The sequence below is a fragment of the Ictalurus punctatus genome, chromosome 16 (assembly GCF_001660625.3).
Source record: "Ictalurus punctatus breed USDA103 chromosome 16, Coco_2.0, whole genome shotgun sequence".
NCBI lineage: Eukaryota > Metazoa > Chordata > Actinopteri > Siluriformes > Ictaluridae > Ictalurus > Ictalurus punctatus.
Genome location: NC_030431.2, coordinates 21,233,016 through 21,250,421, shown reverse-complemented (window position 1 = coordinate 21,250,421; position 17,406 = coordinate 21,233,016). Strand labels below are relative to the sequence as shown.

The following is a 17,406-nucleotide window of genomic DNA, read 5'->3' as shown; positions in this document are numbered from 1 at the left end:
AATGCCTGATGAGGTTGGGAATACATGGCAAGGTTCTGAGACCATTCCTCCATACAGAATCTCTCCAGATCCTTCAAATTTCGAGGTCCACGCTGGTGGACTCTCCTCTTCAGTTCACCCCATAGGTTTTCTATGGGTTTCAAGTCAGAGGACTGGGATGGCTATGGCAGGACCTTGATTTTGTGGTCAGTAAACCATTTTTGTGTTGATTTTGATGTATGTTTTGGATCATTGTCCTGCTGGAAGATCCAACCACGGCCCATTTTAAACTTTCTGGAAGAGGCAGTCAGTTTTTCATTTAATATCTGTTTATATTTTATGAGTCCATGATGCCATGTATTCTAACAAAATGTCCAGGTCCTCTGGCAGAGAAACAGCCCCAAAACATTAAAGAGCCTCCACCATATTTAACCGTGGGCATGAGGTGCCCTGTGTCTGTGCGCGCACCTCTGGTGTTTATTACCAAAAAGCTCTATTTTGGTTTCATCTGACCATAGAACCCGATCCCATTTGACGTTCCAGTAGTGTCTTGCAAACTGAAGACGCTTGAGTTTGTTTTTGGATGAGAGTAGAGGCTTTTTACTTGAAACCCTTCTGAACAACTTGTGGTGATGTAGGTGACTTCAGATTGTAGTTTTGGAGACTTTCTGACCCCAAGACGCAACTAACTTCTGCAATTCCCCAGCTGTGAGAATTTTTGGCCACTCAAACCGTCCTCTTCACAGCGCGTTGAGACGTTATAGACACACGTCCCATTCCAGGTTGATTCATAACATTTCCAGTTGACTGGAACTTCTTAATTATTGCCCTGATAGTGGAAATGGGCATTTTCAATGCTTGTGCTATTTTCATAGGGGTGCCAATAAATGCTGCACACCTATATTTAACAAAGATTTACTGGGGGAATAAACCTGTGTTGTGTTTGCAACTGTTTGATATCCATGAGAGCAGAGTATTTTTGTGAGAGCAAAATGTTAAACAATAAAGACAATTTTTCACAGCCTTCTTTGCTCATATTTAGCAAGGGTGCCAATATTAGTGGAGGGCACTGTATGTTCAAAAGAGCTATTATGGCAGAGGGATTTTGTCAGACAATAAGGAGAAACAGATTTTGAGACATACAGAGCATTTTAAGGTTCTAAGCACTAGTGAAGCCACTAAACTCTTAAATGAATTAAAGAACAAAATTAAAGTATAAATACTAGTTGACTGATTTCAGTTTCTTCAAAAGCGCAAAAACATTTGATCATTTACATAAATAAAGGTGCGGCATAATTCTTTACAGTTGTGGTTCTCAAAGTGGGGTCCAGGGAGCCTCAGCAGGCTGTGAAGAATAGCTTGGGGTAATGTGATTTTATATATATATATATATATATATATATATATATATATATATATATATATATTATTGAGTTCTTATAGATATTGGTCACTCGAATTGAACGGGTCCATGGAATTTATTTTACTGTTAAATAGGTCTAGAGTATAAATAGTTTGAGAAGCCCTGCATTACAGAATCCACAGCCCAGATACAGTTTGACGCTGTACGATTATACTTATATACCTAAGTATGCTTTTGTGGTTAAGAGTATGCGTGTAAGCGCTCATTTGAAGTTATGAGTGCACTTTATGAAATAAAAACAGGCTGAGCATGTTTGTTGAGGGAACATTCTCTGGGGGTTCAGACATTGTGTTGTAAGTGGAGGAAGCAGAAATGCAGCCGCTCCAGCTCTTCAGGAAGTGCAGCACTAAACAGCCGAGCATTGTCTTCCCTCCTGCAACACCCTGATGTGGTAGAGAGGAAATGAAAGTGTTCTGCTCAACTCTGCTCACACACACGAAGTGAGTGCTTAGTGTTTACTTTCATAAAGTAAGGCTCACTTTACAACCACGATCACCTTTACCTTAGTTATACACGGCACTCGACATTCAAAATGTACGCTATACTGATATCATAACAGTCAGTCTTATCACAGCTAATCATGCTGTACTTATATTGTTCTTGTTCGGGATGATGTTTCGTACCAAGTATTACGGAATTGTTTCTAATGATATACCTAATGATATTTGTTTCTATTTTTGTTGTCCTACAGTGTCTGGTTTATAGAAGATGCCAAAAGCAAAGGGGACAGCAATCTGAGCTATAAAACATAGACAAAAAAACTCAAATGATAACATAATTATAAAAACTAAATTCCTTGTGATTTCTTGGAGAAATCTGTCAAATATCGAACATCATCTTTACTCTTCTGATTTACTGACATATTTGTGATTCTAACCTGCTATTCATTCGTGTCGTACAATTTATTAACACACAAACGGTAGAAGAGCACATGTTTGAGATGTTATCTTCAGAGCTGAAAAAATTTCACAACTTCCTACAGCAACAGCTGCGCTTCCGCTGGGTCCTAAAACCCTCCTCATATACACACACATACACACTGCAGTGTGTCACACTCGCCACATTCACTAACTGTCACAAAGAAAGTTTCATTCCGTCAACTTGTAATGTCAAATATTTTGAGTAAACCCTCTTTACATTCATACAGCTATAAATACAGAGGTCCAACGGGCCAAGGGGTCGTTGAGGGGTGCTGCAATTAGAGGCACATATGCTTAGGTCCCACATAGCACCACTACAATTTGATCGCTCGACACGATATATAAAAATTCAATATTAACTAAATGGTCCGTTTTCAGTATAACTTTGTTTTAAACATTCTGGGCATAATAATTATAACTGGACAAAATGTGAACAGAAAAAAAGTGCAAGAGCAATGACTGAATGTGTTTCTAATGCGTTTTTTTATATTTATTTTACGATTGCAGAAATGATTGTAAAATCAAGCAAACTCTGCTATATTCAGAGGAGCTTGTGATTTTTCGAAATAACTGCAATTTTCCAATCATTTCCCACAGATTTGGGACAAGACACGTCATGTGACGTCGTCACAATGTGCTTTCAGCCAAAGCCACCTTCGATTCACGTGCATCGATCATGAGTATAGCTAAAGGGTTTCGTTTATCAACAAACATCACTGTGAAAGACCGTGCAAAACAATATCGTGTGATTGCAATTTCGCCAATTCAAGTAGTCTTCCACAAAAAAAAACCCACAAAAAACTCCGCAAGTTGCATTACAAATTTTGAAAAAAGCTAGAGCAAAATCAAGCATTTTTGGCCGTAACAATCACAAAAAAAACTCTGCACGATCCAGTACAGACCGATTTGACTGCTGTTTAAATACACACCTGCTCAAGATCTCCCACAATGACAAAACGATGTATGACTTGGATGTCTTTTCAAACTTTGAAAAGCTCAGCAAAGTATGTAGCTATCCACGTGTTATTAAAAAGATAAATGTGGTCTAACTATAATACTTTTCCAAGAATCTGGATAAATTCTGATGAACTACAACTCTTGGTAAAAAATTATGGATTCACCACACTTAGAGGATGTTTACCTGGCTTTTTTAGTTCATAGCAAATAAACAAATCACAAATTATGACATAAAACTATTTTTTTAAATAGCTGAACTTTCTGGCTTCATGAGACATACCTCAAACAAATTTAATTAAATTGTTTTCATTAGAGGACAAAATTATGGAATCGTTCAATACTAAGGAAATAAATACGGAATCACCTTGTAATTTGCATTTCTAAAACAAAATACCAGCACAAGTCTAAAAATGAAAATTAGTCTGCAGTTAAGAGAGAGTGCTTACAGACCTTAACCTTGGACTTTTTGAAAGGAAACATGGCTCCAACAAGTGAGTTGTCAGTTGAAACAATGGAAAGGATTTTAAAACTACTTCAAGAAGGAAATCAACACGGAGTGTGGCAAAAGATGTCGGCTATTCCCAGTTAGCTGTGTCTAAACTTATTGCAAGTATAAACAAAATGGGAAGGTTATAAAAGGAAAACATACGGGTAGACCGAAGAAGACTTCAAAGCGTCAGGATAGAAAACTCAAAGCAATATGCCTTGAAAATAGAAAACAAATGAAAAACAAATGAGTGGAAACAGGAGTCAATGTTCGAGACAGAACTGTAAGAAATCGGCTGAATGAAATGGGATTTACGCATAGAAAAGCCAAACGAATACCAGCACTAACATTTAAACAGAAGAAACCAAGTTTACAGTAGGCTAAAGAGAAGTACTCATGCAGTGTGGATGATTGCATGAAAGTGATATTCAGTGATGAATCACAAATCTGCACTGGCCAAGGAGATGATGCTGGAACTTTTGTCTGCTGTTGTTCTAATGAAAAATATAAAGATGACTGCCTGAAGAAAACAATCAAATTTCCCCATTCATTTTGTTCTCTTGAACACATTGGACGGAAACGGTGCTTTATTCGCAAATGTTTTGTGTGATATTCCAATTTTTCGCACAAGTTAAATTCACAGCTTGGATGGAAACATAGATAGAGATGGCATCAAATGGCAGTGCATGTGTAAAGCTTCTGTTCTTGGAACATATCCTACTTGAAGAAATTACATTCCAGTCACATATATTCCTGCCAAGCTACCACTGTTGAGCCCTTGAGCTGTTACATTTATAACATATATACTGTTCAGTTGTATAAATGAGATAAATGTAAGTCGACTCTGGATAATGGCGTCTGTCGGATGGCGTAAATGTAAATATAATATATACAACTTTGGTAAACTTGGTGATGCTATGACCTTACTGTTACATAATACAGAGGCATATCCACAGTGATCAGATGTGTGTGCTTTGATGGATATAAATTATTGTTGCACATAAATTGCATTTGTCTTTATTTTTGCTAAGCAGATAAATCTGACTGAAAATTCTTCCTTCTGTAAATATACAGCGTGAGAAGTATTTATAAATCATGTCTTACCGTATCCACTTTGTCGGTTGGGGTATGTGGCCCCGCAACATTGTGCGTGTTTGACGGTGAGGCACTCGGTGGGAGGTGCGTAGCGGAGGCAGTGCCTGGGATGGGCTCGTCGTCATCAGAGTCGGGCAGTGGAGTGGGGCTGATATCCTCAAGGCCGGTGCTTGGAGGGCGGGGTGTGCGTAGGACGGCAGAGGATGGCGGGATCGGGGATAGCTGAGAAGAGGAGGAGGAGATGGGACTGCCCTCCATGCGCACCTCTCCATCCGAGTCTCCACCTTCGTTCAGGAATGGCAACTTTGTGCGTTTTTCCTTCAGCAGCATCTCAATGCGTGAGTCCAGGCTGTGACGCTCTGCCTCCAGAGTGGGTGTGTCCGGGGAAGGGGAGGGGCAGGAGGTCGGCGTGGCAGGCCGTGTTTCCTCGGGCATAGGAGGCGGTTCTGGGTGAAATTCGGGCGTAGTAGGGAGCGGGGCTTGAGGAGGAGGGTGTCTGTAATCCGATGGTTGAAAGGGTGGCTCAGCAGGAGGGTAAACGGGGGGCATGGGGGGCTGGTACGGCGAGAAAGAAGGCTTAAAATTGGGTGTGACAGGTGGGGGTGGAGCTTCAGGTGGTGGGTTTGGCTTCTCTGCATTGCCACGGTAACCCCCGTGGACATAATGCCTCTCCGGACGGCGGTTGTATGCGTCCTGGAATTTGGTCTCGTGCCTCCGGGAACGCTGGAAGGTGGGCGTGGCCTGCCTGCCAGAGTAGGCAGAGTCCTGAGAGAAGGGTGTGCCAGAAGGGCGGGGCGTGATGGGCGTTGTCTGTGATTGGGGTGTAGCATCCTGTCTAAGGCTTGAATATGCCGTGTCCATGGAGAGCGGGGTGCTTGTGCTGGTGGACCCACCTTCAGAGAGACGACGTAACGGCTCACAGGACGACTACACCCACACACACACACATACACACATACACACACACTTCAAATTAAATCAAGGTAAAATCTGTGATTTCGTGAGGCACTAACTAAGAAATCATAATCAAATTGAATAATCTTGAATGAAATGTGCACTTACTGTGCATTGAATCACTTATTAGTCATGAGCAACATTTCAAATGGTGCATTCTGTGTACCTTTAGTGCTTTATTTATCATTTATCACAGGAACCTCATGGAGATTGCACAGTTATTACCCAGATAATGTACTAAAACCATCCAATAATGTAAATGTAAACCACTGGACACTTTTTCTACAGAGCCTCCTCTACCTATCAGGCCGGTGCGGATACCACCAGAGGGTGCTGCAGTTTATATTACATTGAAAGGCTGAGGCACAGTGTAAGAACCCTGTTATTACGCGGTGGATGCAATTGAGGAACAAAAAAATTAAAGTGGACTTAAAAATGTAAAACTGCTTCTTTTTTTTGCTCCTGTGAAGACTGGTTCTGGCCGATTCAATGATGTGAGGTACCGCATTGTACCATGACATTTTTATTGGCAGTGTAAAGCTGGTGTTGTGTCGATCATTGTAGCTGAAACGTTTACTATTTAACACACTTTTACTATAGAACCAACTAAACTGAGTACTGAGACACCCGAGATATTTGTCCATATCTGGGCTCAGTTCCATGTGTAGTAACTTAACGTAGTTTATGTTTCCTCAAACACTGAAGGCCTTGCTGTTAGCATCTCCTTGAACCCTTTCCTAATCCCTAAACCTGTTATGTCTCATGGTAACCACTTAACTCATTTACTCTGCCTCCATTTTTAGAACTAAGTTAACTTTGCACCTAGCACGCACAGGTCAATTGCATCTTTATATTAGTGCCAAATGTCAGCAGCATTTTCTCCAACAGTGCATCAATATTATCCTCTCAGAGTATTGAATGGTAACGTGATGTTTACCAGCAGCGCCTCGGCCAGGCTGCGCGGTGACACCTCACACGCATCATCGTCTCCCACTGGCACGGTCAGGGGCGTGAAGCTCCCAGTTATCAGTCTCTGGACATAACGCAGCCGGTTCTCACCTGAGCAGGTAAGAGCAAAGATCAGAAACACACACACACACACACACACACACACACACACACACACACACACACACATGCAGGACACATCAGTTAATAGCACCAATTATTTTTATGTCTGGCGTTTGTGGTCATAGCTAAAACACTTCAAAAATAATCAAATAAAAATTATTAACAATTACTGTAAAGTGAGCAGTGAAGAACTGAATCCAAGTAGATATCTGGTGTGATATCTGGCTTAGGTTCATTTTATACCTTAAGAAGTATTCCTTGAAAATTTGCCCCAGTTTTACAGCAATCTCTGTCACTCCCAGACAGATTTGGTGGTATTTTCATTTGAAAAGTAGTCTATTACTTTGGTTAATTAAATACTGCTGGGAAAGCTAAAGAAGTACTTCTTTCTACTGACACACTTCTTGCACATTCCTAATGCTTTCTTGCACAGTACTAATCTATTATATATTAATATAAAGCTATTAGCATTTTTGTTGCTGTTATGGGTATGACATTTTGCAGTATATTTGTATATATTACTTACATTTTGCAGTATATTAATAAAGTTTCTGAATATTCAGTGTAGTACTGTGTAAATTCTTACGTACCCTAATTTTTTTATATATAAATTTTGCCTCATCTTTATTTTATGACATCCACATTATTAGGTCAGTTAAAAAATAAAAATAAAAGATTTCCGAACATTACTTGAAGATATCACATATCATAAACATAAAAAAATAAATGCTGGCTCTAAGGGATTACCAGCAAAAACAAAGCAAATGCAACAGACAGTTCTCCATGATGCTTAGGAAAACTTACCAACCAATTTTGTCACAAAGCTGCGCAAAGTGTACCTGAGACCACTAATGCATTTTTAAAGACAAATGACTGCCACAACAAATACTGATTTTGTTTAGTTTATTACTGTTTACTGTTCATTATAGAAGTTTTTTTTTATTATTTTTTATTTAAATGTAGAAAAGCATCTTTACTTTACAGCATTTCTTTATATGTGCCTAAAACTTTGAACAAGACTATATATTCGGGGCAGTTTTTCCATGGTTTGCATGTATTTTTCATAGCAATCTTTCTATAGTTTATGACAGCAGCATTACTAAAAATTTGTGCAAACTATATTACTAAATGGAGGGAATATTGCTGATCGGTCAGAAATGTGACACCATCAGCTGGAAGAGGGAATTGAAACTTCACAACATTCTTTCATTCAGAGTATAACAATGGGAAAGTTAGAATACGTTAACCTATATATATATATATATATATATATATATATATATATATATATATATATATATATAATACACACACACATATCCGGGACTATGTTTTCCAGCACCACGTCGGTTGTGCCTTCGTCAGTGGATGTTCGTGGACGTCCATTTCTCGCTCGGTCCGCAACACTTCCAGTCTTTTTGAATTTGTTAATAGGTTTGGCAGCAGTGTCATGTGTTTGCCATGTTTCCTGATAAAGTCCATTCCAACAGTGTGACAGCTTCCCGATTCAGCCATGAGGACGATTTCAATACGTTCCTCTTTTGTCAAAGGCGTTCTTTAAGACTATCAGAAAAAATATATAATGTAAACTAAGTAATAAGAACTTCGGAAGACATTTTGCTAAAAAAAAAAAAAAAAAGTGTTAATTTCCCCAATGTATGGAGACTTTTGAGACACCTGTACTACTCAGCAGTTGAGGGTTAAGGGTTTTGAACTCTCGACCTTCCAATCAGAAGTCCAACATCTTAACCACTGAGCTAGCACTGCCCTTTTAATCATCAGAAGTTCATTACAGAAAAGGAATGATAGTCATTGGTGTATGTGACTATTATTTATATATACATAATGTCAGTGTTTTGTTTTGAGTTTTTGTTGTTGTTTTTGCTATTGTCTGTAGAGCGCACACTTCACATTTGTGGGATCAATTGGGCTCTGTCTCTTTAAGGGGAGAGAGAGAGAGAGAGAGAGAGAGAGAGAGAGAGAGAGAGAGAGAGAGAGACACACTTGGGAAGCGACCTCTAACGGTATTTCAGTGTTTCTTACCCCAACGAAACACTCACACACTCCTACAACACACATTCATCAGCTTTGGGGGAAAATAACCACAATAACAACACACAACAGGAGCTCGCGACACATCCGTCTGTTACTTCTGCTTCAAGATCATTACTTTATCGGTTTTTAAATAGCACCCATATACATAAAAAAAAAAAAACACATTAAAAACAGTTTGTGCTTACTTATTACACATGCATTTGTTTTGTAGGATGTAGTAAAGAAGCAGAGGCAGAGAGAGAGAGAGAGAGAATGACAGAGAGAGAGTGAGAGCACGAGCGCTGACTGACAACCACGTGCAGCAGCGTTTACGGCGGTTACCAAGCAACCGATCGTGACGTGACAGTCCAAATAAAACACAATGTAAAACACATCTTCGGGATCTCACTGTAACCGTGTTAGTCTGATTTAAAGAAATAAAACTTCATAACACTCTCACAGCTTCGATCTTCTCTGCTCTTACCTTTGGGGTCGAGCTCTGCGTGGATGATGTTCCCCATCACAGAGGTGTTGTGCAGGTTCTGCACCGCGTCCTTGGCAGCTTTCACTGAGCCAAACACAACTTTAGCGATGCCCAGGTGCTTCTTATTTTTCGGATTGTACAGAATTTCCACCTCCTCGATTTCGCCGTATTTCTGGCACATGTCGGTAAGGAAACCCTCCCGGATGTTGTCGTTCAGCCTTGCGAATGTCACTTCCTTCGGAGGCACGCGCCCGATGTAGCATTCATCAATCTGTTAATGATCATCAATGGGTATTTTCACACTCTACTCCACTGTTCATGCATACTGTATATGGAGTAGGAATATACTCAACATGACCATGACAACTTTATATAAAAGTTTTGAATGATCAGAATTTCATCGTACAACTGCACTGCACGTGCATATCACCAAAAAAAAGGTATTGGATCTTGTCTTCAATCTTTAAATAAAGTTAAAATATTGCACAAATAAGCCTGTGCATACTCAATACACTTTATAAGCGAACTACAGTATAGTTTAACTGTATCATATCTCTGTATACGTGTATTTCTTGCACTTCCCTGCATGCGCATAAATAGTCCAGTGTCCAGCTGTTTATGTGTTTAGTTATGTTACACGTGCTCATGCTCACTCATGAAGATAAACTCAGTGTGTGTGTGTGTGTGTGTGTGTGTGTGTGTGTAAGTAAAACATACCTGGCAACATTTTTTAAAAATTATTTTATTTTTTAATGACGTCCTCGATTTTTTTGTTTTAATTAATCTACATATTCAGAAATTTAATTTTCTGTCACGCGTGCAGGAAAGCGGTTGCATCCCAAACCGCGTGTCCCAAATGAATTCTCTCACACTCTCTCTCTCACACACACACACACACAATTCCCCACGGTTGGAGTTTGCGGTTTGGAGCGTTACTATAGCGACCCGCCAGCATGCCATCGCTGTCTGATCAGATCAACGACACAGCTCCAACCCAATCGTAGTTCTTCACGTGTCTAAGTGTCATTGTAAACATGTGTGTGTGTGTCCCACCTTAAACTTGGGCACGGGCAGGTCGGTCTCCTTGTACCGGGTCCACAGGCGACCGATCCGGGGATCCCTGACCATGTCCACCGGGGGGATCCCGGCATTCTGTGGAGAAACACAGACACGCGGTCAGATCCGGAGCTTGCATGGCACACACACACACACACACACACACTTCACTTACCGTTGGAGGATGAAGAGGGTGAAACGAGTGGCTCATTTAACAGTCAAAAAGGCTGACAGATCGACTAAAATACACGAATAAGGCACGGGGAAACTGACAATCCCGGCCAAGTGCTGCGGGGAGCACTCCACGGGCATGAGCGTGTGCGGTGTGCATGCGTGTCTGTAGCTCTCACCGGTATGTTGAAACTGTGTCCATCGTATCGGTAGAGTTTGTGTGAGCCCTTTCTCAGCGCCGGGTCAATAATCAACTTCCAACTTCTCCAGTGGTGCTCTCTCCGCTTCTCTGCCGAGCTGTTCTCCGTGCCGCCGTTCGCCAAACCTGGGTTAAAGCAGAGGTGAACACTAACACACTCAACACGGTTTATTGAAGTCGTGCGCGTGTCTCCAAACACCAGAATTAAAGGTAAACAAACACGGAGCTTTTTAGAAGCGTCTCCCAGTCACCGAAACACACATTATAGAGGAACGGGAGAGAAAAAATAGAGAGAGAGAGCTTACTTGAACTCTGCCTTTTGCCGTGATCTTCATCTCCTCTGCTTCTCTCTCCAGGTCTGGACATTTTAATGTGTCCGATCGATTAGTTTTACAATCAAGTGTGCGCGCGTTCGCTGATTTACATTACATGGTTTGAAGATACTGCCTCTTTTTTTGCGAGCCAACACATATTGTGTGTCTCTAGCCTGGGCTTTCTCTCTGGGTCTCTCCCACAATACACCACTATAGAGCGCTAGCCTGCGTTTTCGTCGATGCAGATTCGACACGACATTTAGCCATACTATTCCATTCAAAACGACAAACGCGTAACCTTCTCCGAGCACGAAGTTATTCGACACACTTATTTGGGCATGATGAGGCGTATTCTTTGGTGAAATTATTACGTTGTGATAATCTCTAAACACATAAACAATGTTCGCGGACGAGGCGAATGTGCTGGCTACATTTACATCGACGGCGAATACAAGATGGACATGGGGGTCCGGCTATAGAGGACTGACTCGGGACACGATTAAATTTGTTTTGCACGTCAAACCGTGTCCTGATTCACTCTCGTGAACACGGCCTTTTTGACAAACTCTCACAATTACAACAAATAAATTGCGATTTTCCTTCAAAGAAAGTCGGGGAAATATTGTGCTTCCGTACCGGAAGGAGGTTTTTATATAAGAAAACGTCACCAGTGTTATTAATAGGTGTTAGACGGAAATAAACTGCGTTTTTGGTCGTTTTTAGGTGAAAAGGAGTGTGTATAAACGTCTCTCTCCGTGTTGAACATTGTCGGTATTTGGTGTCGGGCAGTTGGCTGGTTAACAGCGCTTTTCCGTTCTGACCAATCAGAGCTCAGCACCATGTCGGCTCGCGCTATTAGAGCGTCGCGCGCCAGTCCCTCCAACAGAGAGCAGAAAGGGCTGAACATCAGCGCGGCCATTTTCTCCTAAGCTGGAGCTCTATGGCCAAAATGGGCTTCCTTTGTTTCTAAAGGGATCTAAAGCTTGATTTCATCATCATCTTCATCTTTATGGACTATTGAACACATTACAGTGTTTCTGTGTACAGGATTTCAGAAGAAGGAAGATGAAATGTTGGATCATATCCCTTTGATATTTTTAAGCTTCTGTGCTTTTTTTTTTTCCTCTTCTCTTCCTGGAATCCATCTTTGTCCTACCAAACTAGGTCATGGCACACCCATATAACCAGTATTTTCTTTCTAAAAGTTAAAATTCTACTAAATAAAACAGCTTGTAACTGATTATATAACTGCTTTAAACAATGTAACAAATACACATGAAAGCTCTGAGGCCCTACACTGTGCAAGGCCAAGTATGAATGTGCCTTTGAGTAAGTTTATCTTTATTGTCTTTGCTTAGTGTTGTTTTATTATTATTATTATTATTATTATTATTATTACTACTACTACTACTATTACTAATAAATTTGGATTTTTCCCCCTTTTATATGTTCAATCCATGTAAGGATTCATGGCACTAGTTTTGTGAGCTCTTTTTTTATATTCACTTGCATGCCTGTGTTTTTTTTTTGTTTTGTTTTGTTTTGTTTTGTTTTGTTTTTAGATCCATTCAAATTGATTGCTTCTCACATTTCAGAAAACAAGCCAGGCCAGAGCGAGAGACTGAAAGAAAGAAAAGAAAGGACGATTGGCCTTTTGCATTAAAAAAAAAAAAGTGCTGAATCACAGGTATGATGTGGTTATTGGTATGAAGCCATAATATCTGTAATAATAACCAACCACAATATCCTTGATATACCAAAAGATTTATAAAGGATCACCAGACCCATAAGTAATACTCATCAGGACAAGTCATTGACAAATAAGTCGTCATGAATCTGCTATTTAATTCTCAAACCTCTTTATATAGACATTTTCACTAACAGCACTATAATGTAGTCTAAACCTATTTGACCTTGTGTCAAGGACATATTTTTGCTTGTCTGTGGAGTTTTAATCTCCTAACAGCATATTGCTCAGATTTCTCCCTCTCTCTCTCTCTCCTCTCACTCCAAAACACACAGTCAGTAAAGCTCTAGTGGAGATATTTACCTTAACACTGGCTTGGAATAATTTTATCAGGCCTAAACGCAGAAGAAAGAGGGACGTTTTCATTCCCATCGTCGGATCCTGTAACACAGGGCTTTTACAGAGGGGTTGGCTTGCGACGCCTCAGAGCAAGAAAACCAGAATAACCATCTTTTCTGCCTGATGGTGCTTTTTTTTTCTCTTAAGAAAATGAAATCCAGCATAATTTTAGAGCGCAGCCTCTGAGGAGTGAAACTGCTGGAAATTCTTGGGGCTGATTTTTGTTAAGAGTCTTTATGCAAACCATCCCCCTCATTTTCTTGCTGAAGACAGGATGAAGGAGAAAAAAATGCATGAGCTCGTCATTTCTCAGAGACAGACAGAGAGGTATCATCAGCTTTTATTAAGGTAATGGACACTTCACTGCAGGGGAAATATTTTTAAGTGTAAGCTTGTTAAAAAATATATATTTATAACATTTGCATTTCTTACCATGTCCTAATTTACAAGTATTTGCAAACCAAATATGAATTGTTTTTGTTTTCTTCCATTAAAAATTTTCAAACCCTACATTAGCCCCTTTCTGCAATAAACTCATAATTCTGCATCAGGGTAAATAATTACTTCTCATGAATACTTTTGCTTTTTATTTCTAATCTTAGTTTGAACCTTTGCTTTTTTGCAAGTTGAAAGGGGGGGCATGCAGCTCTTTAATGGCTGCTTAGCTGTTGTCTCTTTTCAAAATGGCGGATTCTCTAACAGCAGCAGCAGGAAGAAGAAGAAGAAGCCGGTCCGCCATTTCTGGGCGAGCCACACTCGGATACTACTTTACTAAGTAGTAGGCTATGTGAAAACTACTTCACTTGAAGTTCATCGCTTATGCTTATTAACATGACCGTTTCGTCAAATAAGACGACAAAGATGGACTTAAAATAAATATCACACACTACCGTACTAAAGAGTATATGAAATTAATATGCGACATGAGGGTTTCACATACTACTTAGAAGGGTAGTATGAAGGCTTTAGGACGTAGCCATGGTGACCTACGAGCACCAATAGAGAGGCGCAGCATTCTCGTGCTTCCATTTCACGCGCAGACATTCTAACATTCTGTTTTTAACGGCTTTTAATAATCTGGACGGGTTGGACCCAAAATGGCGGGTTTTAACCATATAAGGACATAAAAGTAGTTTAAAATTTCAGTTACAGAGCAAAACGGTCATTTGCTCGTCTCGTGTTCTGTAAACCCCACCTTCGAGAATGTTCCACACAGTAACACGATACAGGACGAGGTTGCAGAGTAAACAAGAAGCTGAGAGAGAAAGAACGGACATTTTGTTCTGTGATTTTGAGCACACGTGATGTGTCTGCAAATAGTGAGTGGTATGTGGTGTGTAGAACTGTGTATAGTGTACATACGTGTATAATGTGTTTCCCCATTTTGTGCATTCATGTAATTGTACTTCATAGTTTGCAGTGTAGTGCATGCATTTTCCAAGGCAACTGTGTGTCTCTCTCTTTTTTTTTTCTTTTTTTTTAAATTCTTTTCTTCCTCACCTCTGCACCTAGGCTGGAGCATTGCAGGAAACTAGTTACATTTTCAGAGGCATTCGAGGGGTCAAATATTTAGCAATAACCCCAAATGGTGCTTAGTCTTGGATCAAGGTTTCTTCCTAATATTCCTATGTTAGAAGAAACCTTGATATGAACCATGGTTTAAAAGGAGGAACATGTCAACAGTGGGTACTGGGATTAGTTTAGGAAATGCACAAATGGAGTGGAAAAAAGTGACTTCTGGCTCAGACAGACAGAAGATCCATGAGATGCAACAACGACCATCAGAATACAGCTGGACGTAAGCAGTATAATATATGAATGTGAGAACATGGATGCGGCACACCTATAAAAAAAAAAAAGAGAGAGAAAGAAAGAAGACGCTTCGAACATCAGGCAGTTGCTCTAACCTCACAACATAGCAGGACTAAAAATGGGAGCAGCCTGGAGGGTGGAGGGCACACGCAGCTCCCTCAGAAGTGCTTTTGTCTTGTTCTATTTTAAACATTGAGAGGCACGGACAGAGAGAAAACCCTGCTGTCAAGAAACTGCTTTCATACGCACCGGATCCCTAAAGAAGATTCTCATCATCTGAATAGTTATCTGTTAGGCCATGTTTGTGAGTACGCTCTGAGAGTACGTCTGATTTAGGAGCTAATCGATGTTGGCTGGTTAAAGATCTGCAGATGTGGAGAATTTCCAGTGGATTGAGTGTTTAGGGTTCAAAGGTCAGATTATACGGTTAAACCCATGACAACATGACTACAGGGTACGCACACAGTGTTTGTATTTAAATAAAGCCTTTTGAGACGTAAGTACTCTTGATTGAGACTTGCTTCAAAAGTGATCGAATGAGAGAGAATTACTATGGAGATGATTTCATTATCTATCTGTAATTGTGTATGTCATTGAAAGAGCCTTACTGGTTTCATGTTAGTCAGTACTTGAAATGCTGAAATATTTGAGGAAATATGAGTGGGATATGAGGCGTTGTTCAGCAACCACCTATATTGCTGTCAATCCAGTTAATACAAAACGGTTACTTGAATCTCCTGGAATTTCATTATGAAGTTCATTTAAAGTGCTGCAGATTAATGATGTTTAAAAGGAAATGGATTATTAGTAGTCTATACTTAGTAGCGTAAGAATTACACAATTCTGTATTTTGTATATTATTTCATTAACACAAGCCTGACCTTTTTGGATAATGTATATATGAAAAAATACAAACGTCTATATTCCTTTATATATTTTTGTGTACCGTGCCTATTTTTTAAGGCCCACAGTCTTTTTCATCTTTTGTTCTGCTCTTATGTGTGCACTCTCACTCTCTCTCTCTCTCTCTCTCTCTCTCTCTCTCTCTCGGTGTTGAATGAATCATTTACCCATTCTTAATGTCCTATGTTTCTATGTACATATAAATCATGCATAAAACACTTTATAGCAATGGGAGTGTAGGTGTGAGTGGGTGTTATAGCAGGATATGATTCACTTGGAGACTTAAAGGAGAAAATCTGGTTTCACCGCTTTGCACTAAACACCTCCCTCAGAAGCCGTGTCTTTCGGATGCGGTGTCATTAAAGGCTGTTCCATTTTAAAGGGTGTTTCAAATACGCCAATGAACTGCAGCCTGCTTTCTGAGTGCTCAGTAACTGTGTACTATATCACACAACCTGAGAATGTGAAGAAAATGGTAGAAATAATAGTAAACGTCAATGAGGTACAAGTCGATGAGAAAGCATGAGCCACTTGTATCAAAATCTGTCAATTATACTGCGGATCACGTGGGATGAGGCTTTTTTTATGAGACATCATGGCGTTTTTGCAGATTTTTTTTGTGTGTGGGGCGACTGGATACAGAGGAGGCATAGTGCCGAGGAAGTAAAGATGCACATCCAGTGTGCAGCACAGCGCTATTGAGTGTAGTTGCATTTACATTTACCTCATTTGGCTGATGCTTTTATACAAAGTGACTTATAATAGAGACAGGATACTGGTGGGCAGTTGGGGGTTAAGGGACCCAACAGTAGAGATGCTGGAATTTGCACTAACAATCTTCCTATCAGTAGACCAATCCCCTAACTTCTGAGCCACCACTACCCAGAAATATGCAGAATGAGCAAGGTATTTCAGTGCAATGAGAGGAGTTTCACTAAGAAGCAATGTGTCCAGAAAGGCTTGTTGATAGATTTTCATAGAAAACTCACCTCACAAGCAGTAGATGGATCTTCAATTACAGGCCCAAAACCCTCAAATTGCTTCTTTAATGCTTTTGGCACAAAATGAACTTCATTGAATTGGAACAGATATTTTTTTCCTTCTGTTGTCAAAGCACCATTTCCCATTTTCTCAGCTCTTAAGTTTCACTCCTTTAATATTACAATAGTACAAAGTTTGGGACTTTTGGAAGAGAAGAAAAATAAGTTGCAGAAATCATTCAGAACTTGGATCTCCTCACCATTCACACACTATAGAAAATTTTGAGCTTTTTGTTCTTTTGTAACATATATTATAAAGTTCTAGGTCTTACTTTATTATATGATTATGTAGTAATGTAAGTACTTAAGTGCCTTGTGATTATTTTTTTAATGTTTTAATTCTAGATATTGGTGTTTTCTGTATGGTTGTTTACATGTACTGGAATAAAGTACCTTTTAAACTGTGGTGTACCACTTTCAA

The 17,406-nt window shown here is 39.9% G+C and overlaps 1 protein-coding gene and 1 long non-coding RNA gene across 3 annotated transcripts in view; one reads left to right on the top strand and one right to left on the bottom strand.

The window, feature by feature from the left end:
• The window catches only part of setd1ba (SET domain containing 1B, histone lysine methyltransferase a), a 26,221-nt gene extending 12,736 nt beyond the window's left edge, over positions 1-13,485 (bottom strand). Inside the window, exons 1-6 of one of the 2 annotated variants that reach the window (XM_053686589.1) lie at positions 13,195-13,485; positions 10,811-10,956; positions 10,458-10,556; positions 9,405-9,675; positions 6,753-6,874; positions 4,871-5,788 (exon numbers count right to left, since the gene is read on the bottom strand). In XM_053686589.1, the coding sequence (XP_053542564.1) occupies positions 4,871-5,788; positions 6,753-6,874; positions 9,405-9,675; positions 10,458-10,532 (1,386 nt within the window). In that variant the 5' untranslated portion in view covers positions 10,533-10,556; positions 10,811-10,956; positions 13,195-13,485. Of the gene's footprint in view, positions 1-4,870; positions 5,789-6,752; positions 6,875-9,404; positions 9,676-10,457; positions 10,557-10,810; positions 10,957-11,135; positions 11,495-13,194 lie in introns of those variants that run through there. The other variant, XM_053686588.1, reaches the window with a different exon arrangement.
• Positions 12,335-17,406, top strand: LOC108277001 (uncharacterized). Its single transcript, XR_001815040.2, has 2 exons — positions 12,335-12,473; positions 12,740-17,406. It is a non-coding gene; the product is annotated as an uncharacterized LOC108277001 (long non-coding RNA).